The sequence below is a fragment of the Mytilus californianus genome, unplaced genomic scaffold (assembly GCF_021869535.1).
Source record: "Mytilus californianus isolate M0D057914Y unplaced genomic scaffold, xbMytCali1.0.p SCAF_4, whole genome shotgun sequence".
Lineage (NCBI taxonomy): Eukaryota > Metazoa > Mollusca > Bivalvia > Mytilida > Mytilidae > Mytilus > Mytilus californianus.
Window position 1 is genome coordinate 86,768,712 of NW_026262690.1, and position 16,854 is coordinate 86,785,565.

The 16,854-nt window shown below is 33.1% G+C and overlaps 1 protein-coding gene across 1 annotated transcript in view; it reads right to left on the reverse strand.

Moving 5' to 3' along the window:
* Positions 1-1,574: 1,574 nt before the first annotated feature.
* The window catches only part of LOC127738833 (N-alpha-acetyltransferase 20-like), a 44,488-nt gene continuing 29,208 nt past the window's right edge, over positions 1,575-16,854 (reverse strand). Inside the window, exon 6 of the mRNA XM_052250236.1 lies at positions 1,575-2,463. Within this exon, the coding sequence (XP_052106196.1) occupies positions 2,378-2,463 (86 nt within the window). The 3' untranslated portion in view covers positions 1,575-2,377. The remainder of the gene's footprint in view (positions 2,464-16,854) is intronic.

The window sequence follows — 16,854 nt, forward strand, 5'->3', positions numbered from 1 at the left end:
CTTACTTGTCACTGTGTAAAGCTAAAAGATAAGCAATATAATTGATCTTGTATTATATTGGCCAAGACCTTTGTCTAATTGGACTCTAGACCTCAAAGATCAATAGCTTCATATTCTCCTAGGAAATAAATGTGCGAGTATACCAAGTTTGTTGAAGATTTTGCAATTTGTGCAATCCAAAAGGCATTAAAAATCTAGCATGGTTCCTTGTTATCATCTTTGACTTTGATGTTTAATAGAAAACAGCTTCTCTTGTATATCAACATTGGTTAAGAAAGATTACCCGTAAGTCAATTCCCATATTATTGACAAAATTTTAATCTTTAACCTTGGAAATCTCTGTGTGTTTACTTTTTCTGCTGGAGGTATGGTTGAACAGGCTGACGAAAAAACTCGAGGGGAAACATACTCGTCTGTAGCACAAAAAACTTTTGTTATTGAGAGTGTGCTATCCGATGTCAAACCTACAGTGTATATTCATGATATATTTGGATCAACAAAATCAAGCAAGGAACAGTTCATAACACATCTAGAATTCTATAGAACTATTGATTGCAATATATGTTCAGGTAGCCACATAAAAAGGCTCCAAAGAGATTTCAAAAGGGCTTTGGGTTAGAGATAAAACAATCCCATTGTATACACACAACCCTAGAATCATGGTAAATGAAATTCCAAATCATTTAAAAGTATGTGTCAAAAATGTACCCTGTCATGTTGACAAGGTGTTGCTGCATGATGCACATAAAATATGGTAGCACAGAACTGTTTCAATCATTGAAAAGAGCTGTCATTACTGACCCTTTCAGAGTACCTAAGTTAACCAATGGTTTTTGTTAGGGTTCTTGTCACTCAATCTTTGTTGTCTGTGTTTTTCTTTTCTTCATTTTTCAATGACTAGTGATTTTTTATTGTTACTTTGGTATATTCTTGCCTTTTTTCGAGAAGAAGCAAATAACATGTTTTATATCAAGTGCTTTCAGATTTGAAAATTTTGAAAGATGACAACACACTGAAGACAACAATTGATTCCAAAAGTATGTAGTACGCTAAAATGGCTCAAATCACTTAGAAATACCCAGTTAATCAGAAAATTTACCATGTAGATCAGCTATGAGAAAATTATCTGGCACAATAAAATGGGTTAAAATAATTAAATATCTTGATACCTTTTTGCTATTGTGTTGTTCTGTTGCTGCCTCATTCATGACATTGATATATACCTCATATCTCCTTTTTGTTTATGATAAGTATGCTATAAATAGGAATATAGCCAATGTTTCATACATCTACATTCACCATGATAGAATCTGAGAAATTGTGGGTATTTTCATTGTTTGTACACCAAAATGAAAATGATGTAATGTCATTGGTTGGATAGTCATCTTTTAGGACTTTGTGTGAACCAATCACAATCCATTGGTGTATGGTTTTAAAAATATTACCCAGAATGCCTTAGATTATGAAACAGCAAAGTGTCTGTAAACATTTTTTTCTTTGAAAATTGTCTGATGAACATGATGAAAGTGATAACATAAGACTGGTTATTTCACACTAGGAATGAACAAAGATTATTTAAAAGTAATAATTTATTCCAAATTAAAAATAATCTCCAGGTGAAAAATGATGGATACAAGATTCTAGGTTGGTAAATTTGATATTGAAAAACTGACAATGGTACATCAGCAACTTTATAGGAGCAACATAATTGTTTGCAATCATTACAATGTTGTATAAAGAAACACAATTGATTTCATTATCTTAATTACTGCTCATAACTTTTTTTCAATGCTTAGAAGATCACACAGTGTATAAATTCTATTTTAGAATTAAAAATGTTTTGAACTAAGACAGATCATTTTACTGTTGACAACCATAATCATAGAAATCAAATTTTCAACTCATACAAATCCCACGCCCTTACCTGTTTACCAATTGTGAATAAACAATTTCAGTAAAATTTTACCTGCTGGTTTTAATGGCCATAATATTAAGGAAACCCTCACTAAGAGAATCCTTAATATATGGTAAGGGTTTGTTCCAGAAGTAGGCATAGAATATGTAGAGAAATCAAATTCCTTCAATTTACTGTTAATGAATAGATGTTCTTTGTACAAATGAACATGACATTTTTCAAAAAATGGTGGGTCAATCAGAAATAATTCAACTGCAGCTCTTGTTATCAAATATGTAGTTTGAATATTAGACTGTTTTGTTGAATGGTCACACATTCTCTGCTACAAGTCTCTGTCAGCCATGCTGCTCTCTGACATCACTAACGACAAAATTAGAGTTATTACCACTGCAGTGAAACACAGACTGACAACTGTAAGTAACCATAGCAACTCGTTTCCATCATAGTTCACCTGGCTCATGGTCAATCCAACTCCTCTGGACGAACAGGGTGTGCCAACGGAATCACCGATTTCTTCTCTGTATCTCTAGATAACGCTTTTCTCATATCTACAAAAGAGAGATAAGTTCTAATCATTAGTTTTGTTATACGAAGGAGGCCAGAGTTTTTTTTTATGTACCGGGTACATTCAGAATTTATATTTATTCCCACCTCAGTTGATATACATCACCCTTATAACAGTCACGTATAAGTTCATATCTGAGGACCCTAAAATTCTAACCAGTGAGGAACAAATAGACGCAATCTGACTAACAATACCCTCCCTTCTCTAATCCTTTTTGATTACAAGAGAAAGTACAATCTGATAGCAGTCTAGACACATTTCATCCCTTTCAATATGTACTTATGTAATTTCATTATTAGCTACCAGTATTATAAATATATCAAGGTCTGCATTCATAACAAAATAAGACATTTTAAGCCTTAGGATAGGATGTTCAAACGACTTTTAAAATATTACATAACACATAAAAGGACACATGAATTATTTCACAGGTCACTCCATCTTCTTCTTCCTGTGAAGTTTAGTGCATTCCTCGAAACGGAGAGGAAGTTCGCTCATTTACATGCATAGCATTCAATTGAAAACACATATATAAGGGACCAAGCCAAATTAATTCTTTGTTCTTTTGACTTGCTGGCTCTAGAAATTTCTGAATTCAAATTTAATGAAAAAGTGAATTCCAATTTATTGTGATTCTTATCAATTTTTTTTTATTTCCACTTAATTACTTATCTGGAATTTTCAATTAAAACATTTTCTGTTTACTTGGTAATATTTTTTTTTGGCAACAAATCCCTTCTTTTTCATTTGTTGTGGCCTAAATTAACATATCTTTAATTGTCAACACAAGAAAAGGATGTCCACAAGAGTTTTTTCAAGATAAAAAGGAAAACAGTTTAATACAAGTTGACACTATAGTTCTTCTGCAGTAATATTATAAAATAAATACTGTGGATTCATTATTATTCGTTGGATACCAATTTTCGTGGATTTCGTGGGTACAGGTGAACCACGAAATTAAATGTTCAACGAATAACAAATGTTCTATAGACTTGTATGCAGACTTCAGCAAAACCACAAAATTAAATATCCACGAACATGTAATCCACGAAAATTGGTACCCACGAAAATAAATGAATCCACAGTAATCAAATTTGTTTAGGCCTAGGCCAAGGTCAAATAAAGTTTTAGATGCACATGCATTTCCTTTCATAGTTCACATACAAAATATTGTTTGGCTTTAATGTATAATTTCTATGATAATTCCAATATAAAATCTTAAACATGACCAGTGTAGTCTGTAGATAGGTGACGGTCATATGACACAGACAGACAGACAGATATTTACTCCTAATAACAAATCAATATTTTTTAATAGTGTTCACCTGCCATATATAAGTACTAAGAAACAGACACAACCCTGAAAACTTAACTTAACCGCTGGAGCATGAAAATAAGGTCATGCATAGTTACTAGGAAACTGATTTCATTCTGACCTAATCAAACAGATATTTAAGTCAACTCTTTATGAAACAGTATGTGAGATAGATATTTATGAACTAGAACTCCTTAAAATCTGACAACTCAAGTGTGAAAATACTGTCAAGGTCTGTTGACAATTATTTTCAGACAAACTAAACAACCTCCATGTCAGATTTAGTTTAAAATCAACTCTGACAACTCAATTGTAAAAATCCAGTCAAGGTCTGTTGACAATTATAATTTGAAACAAACTAAACAACCTCCATGTCAGATTCAGTTAAAAATGACAGCCAGGATAAAACATTAAGATGTGTGCAATTTGCCATTGTAAAAGTAATATCTAACCTTGGCATTCTACAACTTCGTCCAATCGGAACAAATTATTACACCTGTTATAAATAATTGTCTGTGTTTTAAATAATTACATAAAACATTTACCTGTAAACATATATTATATTTGAACAGATGCCTTTCAAATTTAATATGGTTTTTTTTCACAAAAGTAGAAATCTATGTACCAAATAATACTTGAAAATTAAGCCTTAAAAAGTATAATTTCAAGGGGCATAATTCTGATCATTTTCTGCTTCCATATAGTATCATCAAAACAGTCAATTCAAATGTAACATCCAAATAAATGGAGAATGTGTCCATTATAACGTTATAAAGAGGCAAAACTCAAGAACGTAAAATTGACACCAGCCGAATTCGAACTTGATCTGAGTTTTGTGGTAATAAGCATTGTGTATAAGTTTCATAACATTTGGTTGAGGCAAACTAAAGTGAGAGAACGGAAACGAAAAATTCAGAAATTTTTCCATATATAAAGGGGCATAACTCCAGAACGGTAGAAGTGACACCACCCAAATTCGAACTTGATCTGTTTTTTTTTGGTAATAAGCATTGTGTATAAGTTTCATAACATTTAGTTGAGGCAAACTAAAGTTAGAGAACGGAATCCAATTTTGGGACATATGAACGTATTGACCTAGTCATAAAAAATTTGACCAAGGAAACAATATAAATTAGCATCAAGACAGCAATAAATCTCTAAACCATGTAGGTAACTAAAATAGTGAAAATCAATAACGTTTTATGGCCCTAGTAATCATGGGGTAGATGTAAGCCTGTCAAAACAATAAAAAATTATCATCCAAAAAGAAATTGCTCTGGAGAGTGAAGGCTAAGCATCCATAACTTCAGATGATTTTAGACTGCTTTGATTAAAAGCGTTTCTGATATATATATTGTATATTACTATCAGGGTTGACAGCTTAGTATACAGTAACCACAAATTACTTAAGAAGCATAAACTATCGTAATGGTAGTTGGCCTCACATTGGAGAGATTAATTATATTTTTCTTCTGCAGTCAATAAGTAGAAAGCTTTTTTTATATTATAGTGAGGTCAACCTCATTGTTGTCTCACTGTAGTAATATCTATGTATTTTAAACCTCAATTAAAAGGACACCTCTCATATAAGGTCAGTTTTCTCTGGTCCTTATGGAGACCTTTACATACAGGTTTGACTGTATAATGAAATTAGTTTATTAAAAGATTGGCTGGCTCTTCAGAGGATCTTATAATATGACAGTTGTTTTCCATTCATTTGATGTGCTTGAGCTTTTGATTTTGCCATTTGGTGAGGTACTTTCCATTTTGAATTTGTCCAGGAGTTCAGTGTTTTTGTTATTTAACTTTTTTTTAAGAAGGGGACTTATATAATTGTGATGATTTGTTGCAGAATCAACACAGCTCTCGATCTACAGTTCATATTTTCGGCTTTCCAAACTTTTAATAAAAAGCATACCAAATAACGATTATTCCAGATATACGTGATGTGCACATTGGAATAGTATCATTAAATGAAAATAATATTCTATAAATTTAATGTGTCCTTAGCGCCTTTCTGAATTAACCTTCATCAGGAATGCTCAAAATCATCAAATATCATATTTTTTGTACTTCTCCATGTATCTCACCAACTATAAACATCATATTACCCAACTGAAGTAATTGAGAAATGAAACATGAAAAATTCAGACATAAAATCTGATATCATCCATTAAATCTATTTTATGAAGACATCTTGTAATGAAATGTAATTTTTACATCATTAGATCATTATAGCTAGCTTCCATCTGAATTTTCTTGATAGATATAATTTTTGCTATAATTTTCAACAGAAAATTGGATCAGTATCAATAGTCAATGTTAAATTTAATCACTATAGAATAAAACTTGTCACAGAACACCACTTGTCTGTAAATCTTGGCAAATATCATCATCACTGCTAAACTAATTAGAATTTGTCTATGAGAAATTGGCAATATTTCCGGAAAATATGTACTTCATCAATTATTTACAGCAGTTAAATAAATTTAATTACAGTCTATAATAACAATTTTATTAGCTTTGTAAACAAAGCCACATGTAAGGAAGATTTAACACTGCACTTCATCAAGAGTTAACGCTGCACTTCACTGTGCACAAAAATCACCTGCAACTCATTTCATACATAGACCATAAAAATGCCAAGGGATAGATTGTCGTAATCATTAAAGAACATTAAAGACTGAAACTAATTTTGCACCAAACTTTCTTCTCCAATTATTCTCATCAAAATATTTTTTTATGACTGAGCATATCAGCCCACAGAAGGAGATGATCTAATTACTAAGGTTTTTAATTGGTTATATGTCAGGAATACAAATAAGGAAGAATTTTAATGAGGGTGTGGATGGGGGTTTACAGAATAGAGAAAAATGGACCAAAAAAAATGAGGTGCTAAAATATCAAAAATAGAGAATAATGGGCAAAAAATATAAGGCATAGAGAAAAATAACATAAAAAATTTAAGAATACAGAAATAAAGGACCCCCATCCAGACCCTCTATAATGGATCAGACTTGAAAGAATACTTCCATTGGAATTTATTCAACCCCATTCAAAGATTAACTGAACAATCAGAAAATTGACCACCTCCCTAAAATAAAGGAGAAACGGACTATCAAATGAAAAAAAAAACATTGAAAAAATTAAACAATTTAGTTTTAAGATTCCAAAATTAGGACAGACTCATTTTCTTTGCAGTTATCAGATTTTTGTCTTGAGCATACCTTATGAAGATCATTGCACAAATGTTTGTCTTGCTCATTGAATCAGGTATCTTATCCTTGTATTTAGATTCTCTATAGGACTCCCGTTAACAAATTCTTTGTTTGATGTTGCTTACCCATGCCTTGTAGGGTTGGGTAGGTAGGTAGGGATTTTTTTTTTTGCAAACAACGCAAGTTACATATTCTTTACAAGAAAATGAAGCTAGAGCAGGAAAAAATCTTTAAAAAAATAAATGGGGAATGTGTCCATGGGACACAGATGATGCCCCCGCTTGCATATCATATAAATTTATAAAGGGACATAACTGAAGAACGGTAAAAGTGACACTACTCAAATTTGTAAATGATCCAAATTTTGTAGTTATAAGTATTGTGTATAAGTTTCATAACATTTGGTTGAGGCAAGCTTAAGTTAAAGAACGTAAACAAAAAATTCAGCAATTTTTCCTTTTGTAAAGGGGCATAACTCTAGAAAAGTAAAAGTGACACCACCAAAATTCAAACTTGATCTGTATTTTGTGGTAATAATTATTGCATATGAGTTTCATAACATTTGGTTGAGGCAAACTAAAGTTAGAGAAAGGAAACGAAAAACTCAGCAATTTTTCCATTTGTAAAGGGGCATAACTCTAGAACGGCTAAGGTGACACCACCCAAATTCAAACTCGATCTAATTTTGTGGTAATAAGCATTGTGTATAAGTTTCATAACATTTGGTTGAGGCAAACTAAAGTTAAAGAACGAAAATCAACTTTGTGACATATGGACGTATGGATGGACGGGCAAGGGTAAAACATTAATGCCCCTCCGCTACAGCTACAATTTAAATATTATTTTTGGCCTAGATACACTGTGTGTCTGATGACCATATTGCAAATTTTCAGTAATGTAAAACGTCTTATTCTTGCAGTTTACTATTTTTTTCTATTTTTGTATTTAATACAAAAATAATGATTAAAATATCTATGAACTTACAGTTGCTAACAAAGCCATGAAAACTGAGAGCTGAGAAAATTACTATCTATATATGAGAGGAAGAAACTGACATAAACCATCAATATTTGATAAGAAAATGACTACACAAATTAGAATTTATGTTTTTGTTTTTCATTAACAAAGCTTGATGTGTCAAAATAATATAGTATAGAAATTGATTTAAGAAAAATTATAATACTGGTACTCATGAATAAGCAAGTACTATGACTACTTAAAAGATTATAACAGGCTATTATTTGAACTTGGAATTATTTTTAATTATGGAATTTGCATAATTTCATGTGTTTGAAATTTTTGATAAATTCCATGTTTATTAAGTATTATTATGTTTTGAGCGGTGCATAACACTTTCCACACAATGTATTTTGTATAGATAGTGTTGTGCGCGGCACAGTACATTCTATTGAAAATGTGCATTCTTCTTTGTAATAGAAAGTGTTGTGCGCAGCACAGAACATTATAATGCAGAATAAACATGGAATTCATTAAAAATTTCAAGCACAAGAAATAATGCAAATTCCGTAATTAAAAATAATTCCAAGTTCAAATAATAGCCTGTTTTATTTAGAAATAATATGTTGAAACGGGCAAGAGGGGACAGCTTTATCCTACCACTTACCCCTCCTCTCATATCCTCTACCTCATTTTTCATTTTTACGATCCTATCTATCTCTCCTCATATTCCCTAAATTTCCCTTTCCACCTTTCTCCTTTCTCTAATGCAAGGCCATGACCCTTCAGAGCACCTGAGTTTAGAGCCAGGTTATCCAGCATTTTCATGGTATTTTGTGGACTGTTGTTTGTGTGTCTTATTTCTTTTGTCTGTGGTGTTGTTTGTCGTTCTTTTAATCATTGTTTTTTCATTACTTCCTTTTTATTTTCTCCCTTTTTAGCTCATCTGGCCCAAAGGTTTTCAGTTATAGTTCAACAAGCCAAATTTGTATGCAAAATTATAGCAAAATCTGTGACATAGCCCATTTACTGTTCCTTGACCGTTAATGACAAATTTTACCATTTTTTTCAATTTTGCCTATTATCTTGAAAACTATAATAGATAGAAAGAAACTTTAAATTGCAAAAATGATTAGCAAGACAAGTTCTACAAATAAGTCTGAATTTGTTGAAATTGTCAGTCGATCTTTAATAAGTTATTGCCTTTTGATGACAATTTTCACCAATTTTTTGCATTTTTGCCTTATATCTTAAAAATTATAATGGATAGATTGAAACTTAAATAAGCAAAAATGATCAGGAAGACAAGACCTATAATTAAGGCAATATGGAGGAAATCGTCTGACAATTCCTTATTGGCGTTATTGCCCTTTAATGACAATTTTTACCTTTTTTTTTTGCATTTTGCCTTACATGATTAAAAATTATAATAGATAAATAGACACTTTAAATCACAAAAAATGATCAGCAAGGCAAGATCTACTAACAAGTCAAATTTTGCCGATATATTTAGTAGATATATGAGGATTTTTTTACCCTCTTTTGTATTTTGAGCAAAACTTAAGAAGATAGAGAGAAACTATACAGAATAAATGATCAGCAAAACAAGACCAACAAAACAGAGATTTTTGTCATGAATTCTATTCTCGTCTACAATGTTGGAGGGTGGTGTCCTTTGTTAGATATGCACACAGACAAAGGCTCTTTAGAGCCTCTAGTTTCTATCTTTACCTCAATTTTCTCCCAATCTCCCATTAAACTGTCTGCCCTCTCAAAGATGCAAATGTTCACAGGTGCATGACCATATTTGTACACTACTTATCAGACAATTAAATTTTAATTTCAACATTTATCATCTGATTCTCGTTAACAAATTCTATTTCAACTATTTTATCATCATCATCATAAGAAAGCACAAAGCAATGATGAAGCATTTTCCCAATGGTTTAATCATTTCCTGCCTCTAAACTGATCTAAGATTCTATCACAAAGGAAAGCTGAAATTGTGATAGGATGTCGGAATTTAGTGGGCCTGAAAAATTTTGCGCACAAAGCATTTTTCTCCAAAGATATTACATTCGACATGTACCTGTCTACCTTTGCGGCTTTTTCACCATTGATAGAGCTGTCCATAAATTTAGAAAGTTGCAGAGGATTTAAAATATTATTAAAGCTTATGCCATTGAAATATACTAGGTAAAAAAGTTTAGCAACATATATTTTAATTAATAAACTGTTATCACAGAGATATGTCTCACCTTTTTGTAATTTTGATAATGCAAATGTTGAAATTAAAATTGCAATACTTTAACATGTAAGTAATGCAAATATTCAAAGTCGATGAACCATGACTGAAGGTACATGGCTAAACAATCTCCATGGAATGAGATGTGCCAATGCTTATACAACTGCATACCAAATACCATTGACTTATTATAAGTCGTTCCCTTTAATCAAACCTAAACACAAATATTAACTTGTAAACTATGTAAAAGTTTCAAAGTCAATGAACCATGATCAGGGGTGGGGCTATATAATCTCCATGGAAACGATACTTGCAAATGCCAATAAATTTGCATACCAAATATCAATGACTTAACATTAGCAGTTCATCTTAAACTGATCTAATCACAAACTAATACATGTAAACTAAGCAAAAGTTTTAAAGAAAATAGACCATGACTGAGGGGGCGGGGCCAAATATTCTCCATGGAAATGAGATGTGCTAATGCTTGTACAACTGAACACCAATTAACATTGGCCTACCACTAATGGTTCCCCTTGAACTGACCTAATCACAAACTAATACATGTAAACTTAGCAAAATTTTCAAAGTCTATAGACCATGACTAAGGGGGCGGAGCCAAATATTCTCCATGGAAATGAGATATGCCAATGCTTATACAACTGCTTACCAAATATCATTGACCTAGCACTAGTGGTTCCCCATAAATTGACCTAATCACAAACTAATACAATTTAACTATGAAAAGTTTTAAAGTCAATAGACCTTGACTGAGGGAATGGGCCAAATAATCTCCATGGTAATGAGATGTGCCAATGCTAATACAACTGCATACCAAATATCATTGACCTACCACTAATGGTTCACCATGAACTAGACCTTATCACAAACTAATACATTGTTGACACCGCCGCCTGAAACAGCATACTTATGTCTCGCTTTTTGTCTCCGTCAAGGCGAGACAAAAATCTTATAATTTAAAATTTTCAAAGTTGCTAAAATTTTTCTTAAATTTTTTTTTCATAGAGTAAAAATTGTACCTAATTTATTTTCTTCGTTGCAATTTTCTATTTATAGTTATGCTTAGAAGTATAGCTTTTTTTTAAAAATAATTACAGCACATGTATGTTTCATAAGAATCCGTAATTTTTGATTGGCCGTCAATAATTTCGAGTAAGGTATGGCACTATGAGAATAGTGAGTTATGTATGGCACTATTAGAATAGGGAGTAAGGTATGGCACTATTAGAATAGCGAGTAATGTATGGCACTATTAGAATAGGGAGTAAGGTATGGCACTATTAGAATAGGGAGTAAGGTATAGTTCTTCTAGAATAGGGAGTAAGGTATGGTTCTTTTAGAATAGGGAGTAAGGTATAGTTCTTCTAGAAACGGGAGTAAGGTATAATTCTTCTAGAATAGGGAGTAAGGTATAGTTCTTCCAGAATAAGGAGTAAGGTATAGTTCTAGAATAAGGAGTAATATATAGTTCTAGAATAAGGAGTAATGTATAGTTCTTCTAGAATAGGGAGTAAGGTATGGTTCTTTTAGCATAGGGAGTAAGGTATGGTTCTTCTAGAATAGGGAGTAAGGTATAGTTCTTCTAGAATAGGGAGTAAGGTATGGTTCTTCTAGAATAGGGAGTCAGGTATGGCACTATTAGAATAGCGAGTAATGTATGGCACTATTAGAATAGGGAGTAAGGTATGGCACTATTAGAATAGGGAGTAAGGTATAGTTCTTCTAGAATAGGGAGTAAGGTATGGTTCTTTTAGAATAGGGAGTAAGGTATAGTTCTTCTAGAATAGGGAGTAAGGTATAATTCTTCTAGAATAGGGAGTAAGGTATAGTTCTTCCAGAATAAGGAGTAAGGTATAGTTCTAGAATAAGGAGTAATGTATAGTTCTAGAATAAGGAGTAATGTATAGTTCTTCTAGAATAGGGAGTAAGGTAGTGTTCTTTTAGCATAGGGAGTAAGGTATGGTTCTTCTAGAATAGGGAGTAAGGTATAGTTCTTCTAGAATAGGGAGTAAGGTATGGTTCTTCTAGAATAGGGAGTAAGGTATGGCACTTCTAGAAAAGGGAGTAAGGTATGGCACTTTTACAATAGGTAGTAAGGTATGGCACTATTAGAAAAGGGAGTAAGGTATGACACTATTACAATAGGGAGTAAGGTATGGCACTATCAGAATATGGAGTAAGGTATGGCACTATTAGAATAGGGAGTAAGGTATGGTTCTTCTAGAATAGGGAGTAAAGAGATCATTTGGAGTTGGAATAAATTTTGAGCCCAACATGGATCACCAGGGATCATTTGATGATCTTTTATTATAATAATAATAATATGTGGTATGATTGCCAATGCGACAACTATCCACCAGGTACAAATGATGATGATAAAAGCAATTATAGGTCCCCGTACGGCTTTCTACAATGAGAAAAACCCATACAGTATAGTCAGCTATAAAAGGCCCCGAAATGAAAAATGTGAAAGAATTCAAAAGAGAAAACTAACAGGTCTAATTTATAAACATGTTAAACATGTGTTGTTGGGTTTATGTCTCATTGATCTTAACCCAGCCATATCTCCTCTTCTACATCTTGGTATGATGAAATCAGTTAATGTCAGTTTCTGTTGATTAATTAACAGGTGTACATACATCTGTATCTGATGATTTTCATCTGTCAATTTTTTTCTGTTTATTTTCAATAAAGTAAATTGATGCACTGTTGTATATCAAATAAACAAAACCCACTAATGAGCAGACATACAAATTAAATTGCACTTATTACTTATACATCATAAACAACTATTTACTACTTGAAGGATTTGGCATAGAACATAATTATCTTGTCACTTAACTACCGGTAATTAGTTCAGGTGTCATTTTCTGTCTTGTATGTTTCGCTTGTAGATATCTTCAACTGATTATTACATCTTGTGGGACCACATTCCAATTATGTTGATATTAGATTTAATTAGGTTAGAGGCTGTAACTACATTTTGTTCTGTGGCTGTCTGACCAATGACAAACTATATTACATGGTACTGCAGTACTAGTATCAATCATTGCTATGAGTGTTTTTCTGGAATGCAGTGCTACCCTTAACTTTACTGTTCTTTCAATGGGTTTAAGAACATTTACAAAAGTTTCACTTCTACTACATGGAATTTGTGTGACAGCAGTGTCATGTTTTTTTAAACTTAAAATCTATGATTACTAAAGGAACTTTCCAACTTTGCTGGATTGTTTTAATACAAGCAATTTTATCAATTTTAACATCCTTCAAGGAGGGGTGGGCAGGGGTAATGGAATATGGGAATGAAGGTTGATGCAGGATACAGGGGAGGAAACGGGGGAAGACGGGGAGTAAAAAAAGGGCAAAATTTTTGGACCGAATTTCATCTGGGAGTAAGGGAGTAGGAAAGAGGGGGTAAGGAAGTGGGAATCAGGGACCCCCTGTCCACCCCTCTTCATTGGGCTATTAACTCCTAAATGAAAATAAACACTTCATAGATATCGTGGGTCTCACTTCCCAGCTTGGTATATATATTTATATGTATAATAAGCAAGTCTAAAAGGGTACAACATCACCAAAAAAATTGTAAAATCATGAACAAATATTAAATATTTCAGATAACTAATATCCTTCATCAGTAAGATGTCAAATGATTCTTATCTTGACATGTGGTAGTCGAGCTGAGCAAACCCCTTATTGTCCCATTTCTTATAACCTTGTTTGGTCAAAAATCCGTGAAGTTCCTGTAACCGTTTAGTGACAGCTTCCTCAGAGGAGCAAATCCGCTTTACTCTGAGAGCTTGACTGTACGGGATACTTTTTGTACAGTGTTTGGGGTGACAGCTTTGGGGAGAAAGGTATTGATGTTTATCTGTAGGTTTACAGTAGAAGTCTGTTGACATGACACCGTCCTTTATAGATGTAGTTGTGTCCAAGAAAGATATTTTAGAGTCCGAAATTTCATGTGTTAATTTAATTGACTGGTGGGCGTTGTTTGCATGTTTGATAAAATCATCCAATTTTTGTTGGGATTCAATCCATTTCATGTCAACATCATCAATGAAACGGAAACAAGACAGATGTTCAGATAAAGATGTTGAAATGATTTGTTTCTCTAATTTGCCCATGAAAATATTGGCGTAAGACGGTGCCATTTTCGTCCCCATCGCTGTCCCGTTTATCTGAAGGTATTGTTCACTATTGAAGGTGAAATTGTTGCATATGAGAACCAGAGTAAGCAGCTGGACTAAACATTCGGTGGGTGGTTCTAAAATGTTGCGCAAGTCCCCTATTTCCTTGTACGATTGTATACCGTCATCATGAGGTATGTTGGTATACAATGAGGTGACATCCAATGTGACAAGGAGAGTTTCCGGAGGAAGAGGGTTCATGGATTCCATTTTACGAAGGCAATCTGTGGTGTCTTGAATGTGAGATGGAAGATTTTCTACATGTGATCTTAAATGGAAGTCTACGAATTCCGAGATTTTCTCAGTCGGGTGGCCGTTTGCGGATACAATGGGTCTACCAGGGTTGTTAACCTTGTGTATTTTGGGATGAAGATACAATTTACTAGGCTTGGTGTTCTCTGGTTTTAAATATCCAATTGTATCCTCATTTATGTGACCATCATTGTGCATGGTTTGTAACGCAGTAATAATTTTGAAACTAGACTCGGAAGTAGGGCCATGGTCAAGCTTCTTATAAAATCTTTAATCAGAGAGCTGACACTCTGCTTCTGCGATGTAGTTAGCTTTGTTCATTATCACAACGGCACTTCCCTTGTCTGTTGGTTTTATCACAATATCATCTTGGTTTCTCAGCAATGGTATGTCTCGTCAGAAGAGGTGTTATAAAAGGACAAGTACTTGTTGTTAGCTCTGATGAACAACATCCGATTGGATTTTGTCGATAACTTCTTTGAGTGTAGCAAATTTTGTAATTGATCTGAGTTTTGTGGTAATGAGCATTGTTTATAAGTTTCATAACATTTAGTTGAGGCAAACTCAAGTTAGAGAACAGAAACGAAAAATTCAGCAATTCCCCATTTGTAAAGGGGCATAACTCTAGAATGGTAAAAGTGACACCACCAAAATTCAAACTTGATCTGTGTTTTGAGGTAATAAGCATTGTGTATAAGTTTCATAACATTTGGTTGAGGCAAACTAAAGTTAGAGAACGGAAACCAATTTTGGGACGTACGGACGGACGTACAGACGGACAAGGGTTAATCTTAATGCCCCCTCCGCTACGGTGGGGGCATAAAAAATAAAAGTGGGAATAACCATCAATCAAAATCAGAAAACTTTGTTGGCCCAGTTTCATCTTTGCCATAAACAACATCTACATCCCATCTATTCATCAAGAAGGCTAAAACTGAGTCATCACAAAATAAATATTGACATTGGACACAAATAACACTTTTTACAGCCAATATTTAAATAGGCTGAAAAGAATGACTCTATTAGAATAAGGAGTAGGGTATGGCACTATTAGAATAGCCAGTAAGGTATGGCACTATTACAATAGGAAGTAAGGTATTGCACTATTAGAATAGGGAGTAAAGTATGACAAAATTAGAATAGGGAGTAAGGTATGGATGGCACTATTAGAATAAGGAGTAAGGTATGGCACTACTAGAACAGGGAGTAAGGTATGGCACTATTAGAATAGGGAGTAAGGTATGGCACTACATGTATTAGAAAAGGGAGTAAAGTATGACGAAATTAGAAAAGGGAGTAAGGTATGGCACTATTAGAACAAGCATTCTGTGAGTATTGCATGGCAATACATAGTCCCCTACCGGTTAAAAATTCATTGTAATGGAACGAAATTCTAACTTGATCTATAACTTGTCATGGTGTAAACTACGGTACATAAAAATATCAAGTCAAAGTCTTCAAGCATGACGAAAAAAACTGTTGAAAACTGATAATTTAAGAGAATTTTCTATGTCCAAAGACCATAACTCTGCACAAAATTATCAGACTGGAACAAAATTCCAACTTGATCTGTAACTTGTCATGATAAAACTATATACTAATTATCAAATCAATATCTTCAAGAATGACAAACAAACCTACCACTAAATTCTTCAAACAATTTACCAAAGAAAAGGAAAAAAATCCAAAATGTCATTTTGTCTTATAGGGGTAAATTCAGTAAATAAATATACGTCATCAGGAACCGCCCATTTGGGGGAGAGCTTTCTGTACAAAACTGAAGTCCTGTGCTCTTCTGAATGGTAGATAATGTTTGTAATAAATATTTTTTGATAGATGGATCAAAACTAGAGTTAAAAAAAATTAAAAATTGAATGCTGAATGTACTTAAATTTTTTACTACAGGGTTGAAAAGTAATGGGGGTCAGTAAAGGAATTCAGTGCGAATCTACAGTGTTTGTAAACAAGGCCATGTGAATGCCCAAAAATGCCGCATGACCCTATGTTTTTATTGTTGCAAAAGATAGGGCTACATTTGTACTTTCATGAATGATATATGAAAGCTTCCAATTTCTAAAGGTAAATCAGGTATAAATTTAATTCAAGACATAGATTAGCATTAAAGTCAATGGGAGATTTTTTACTGAATTTACCCCTTTAAAAGTCTTTTAAAAAA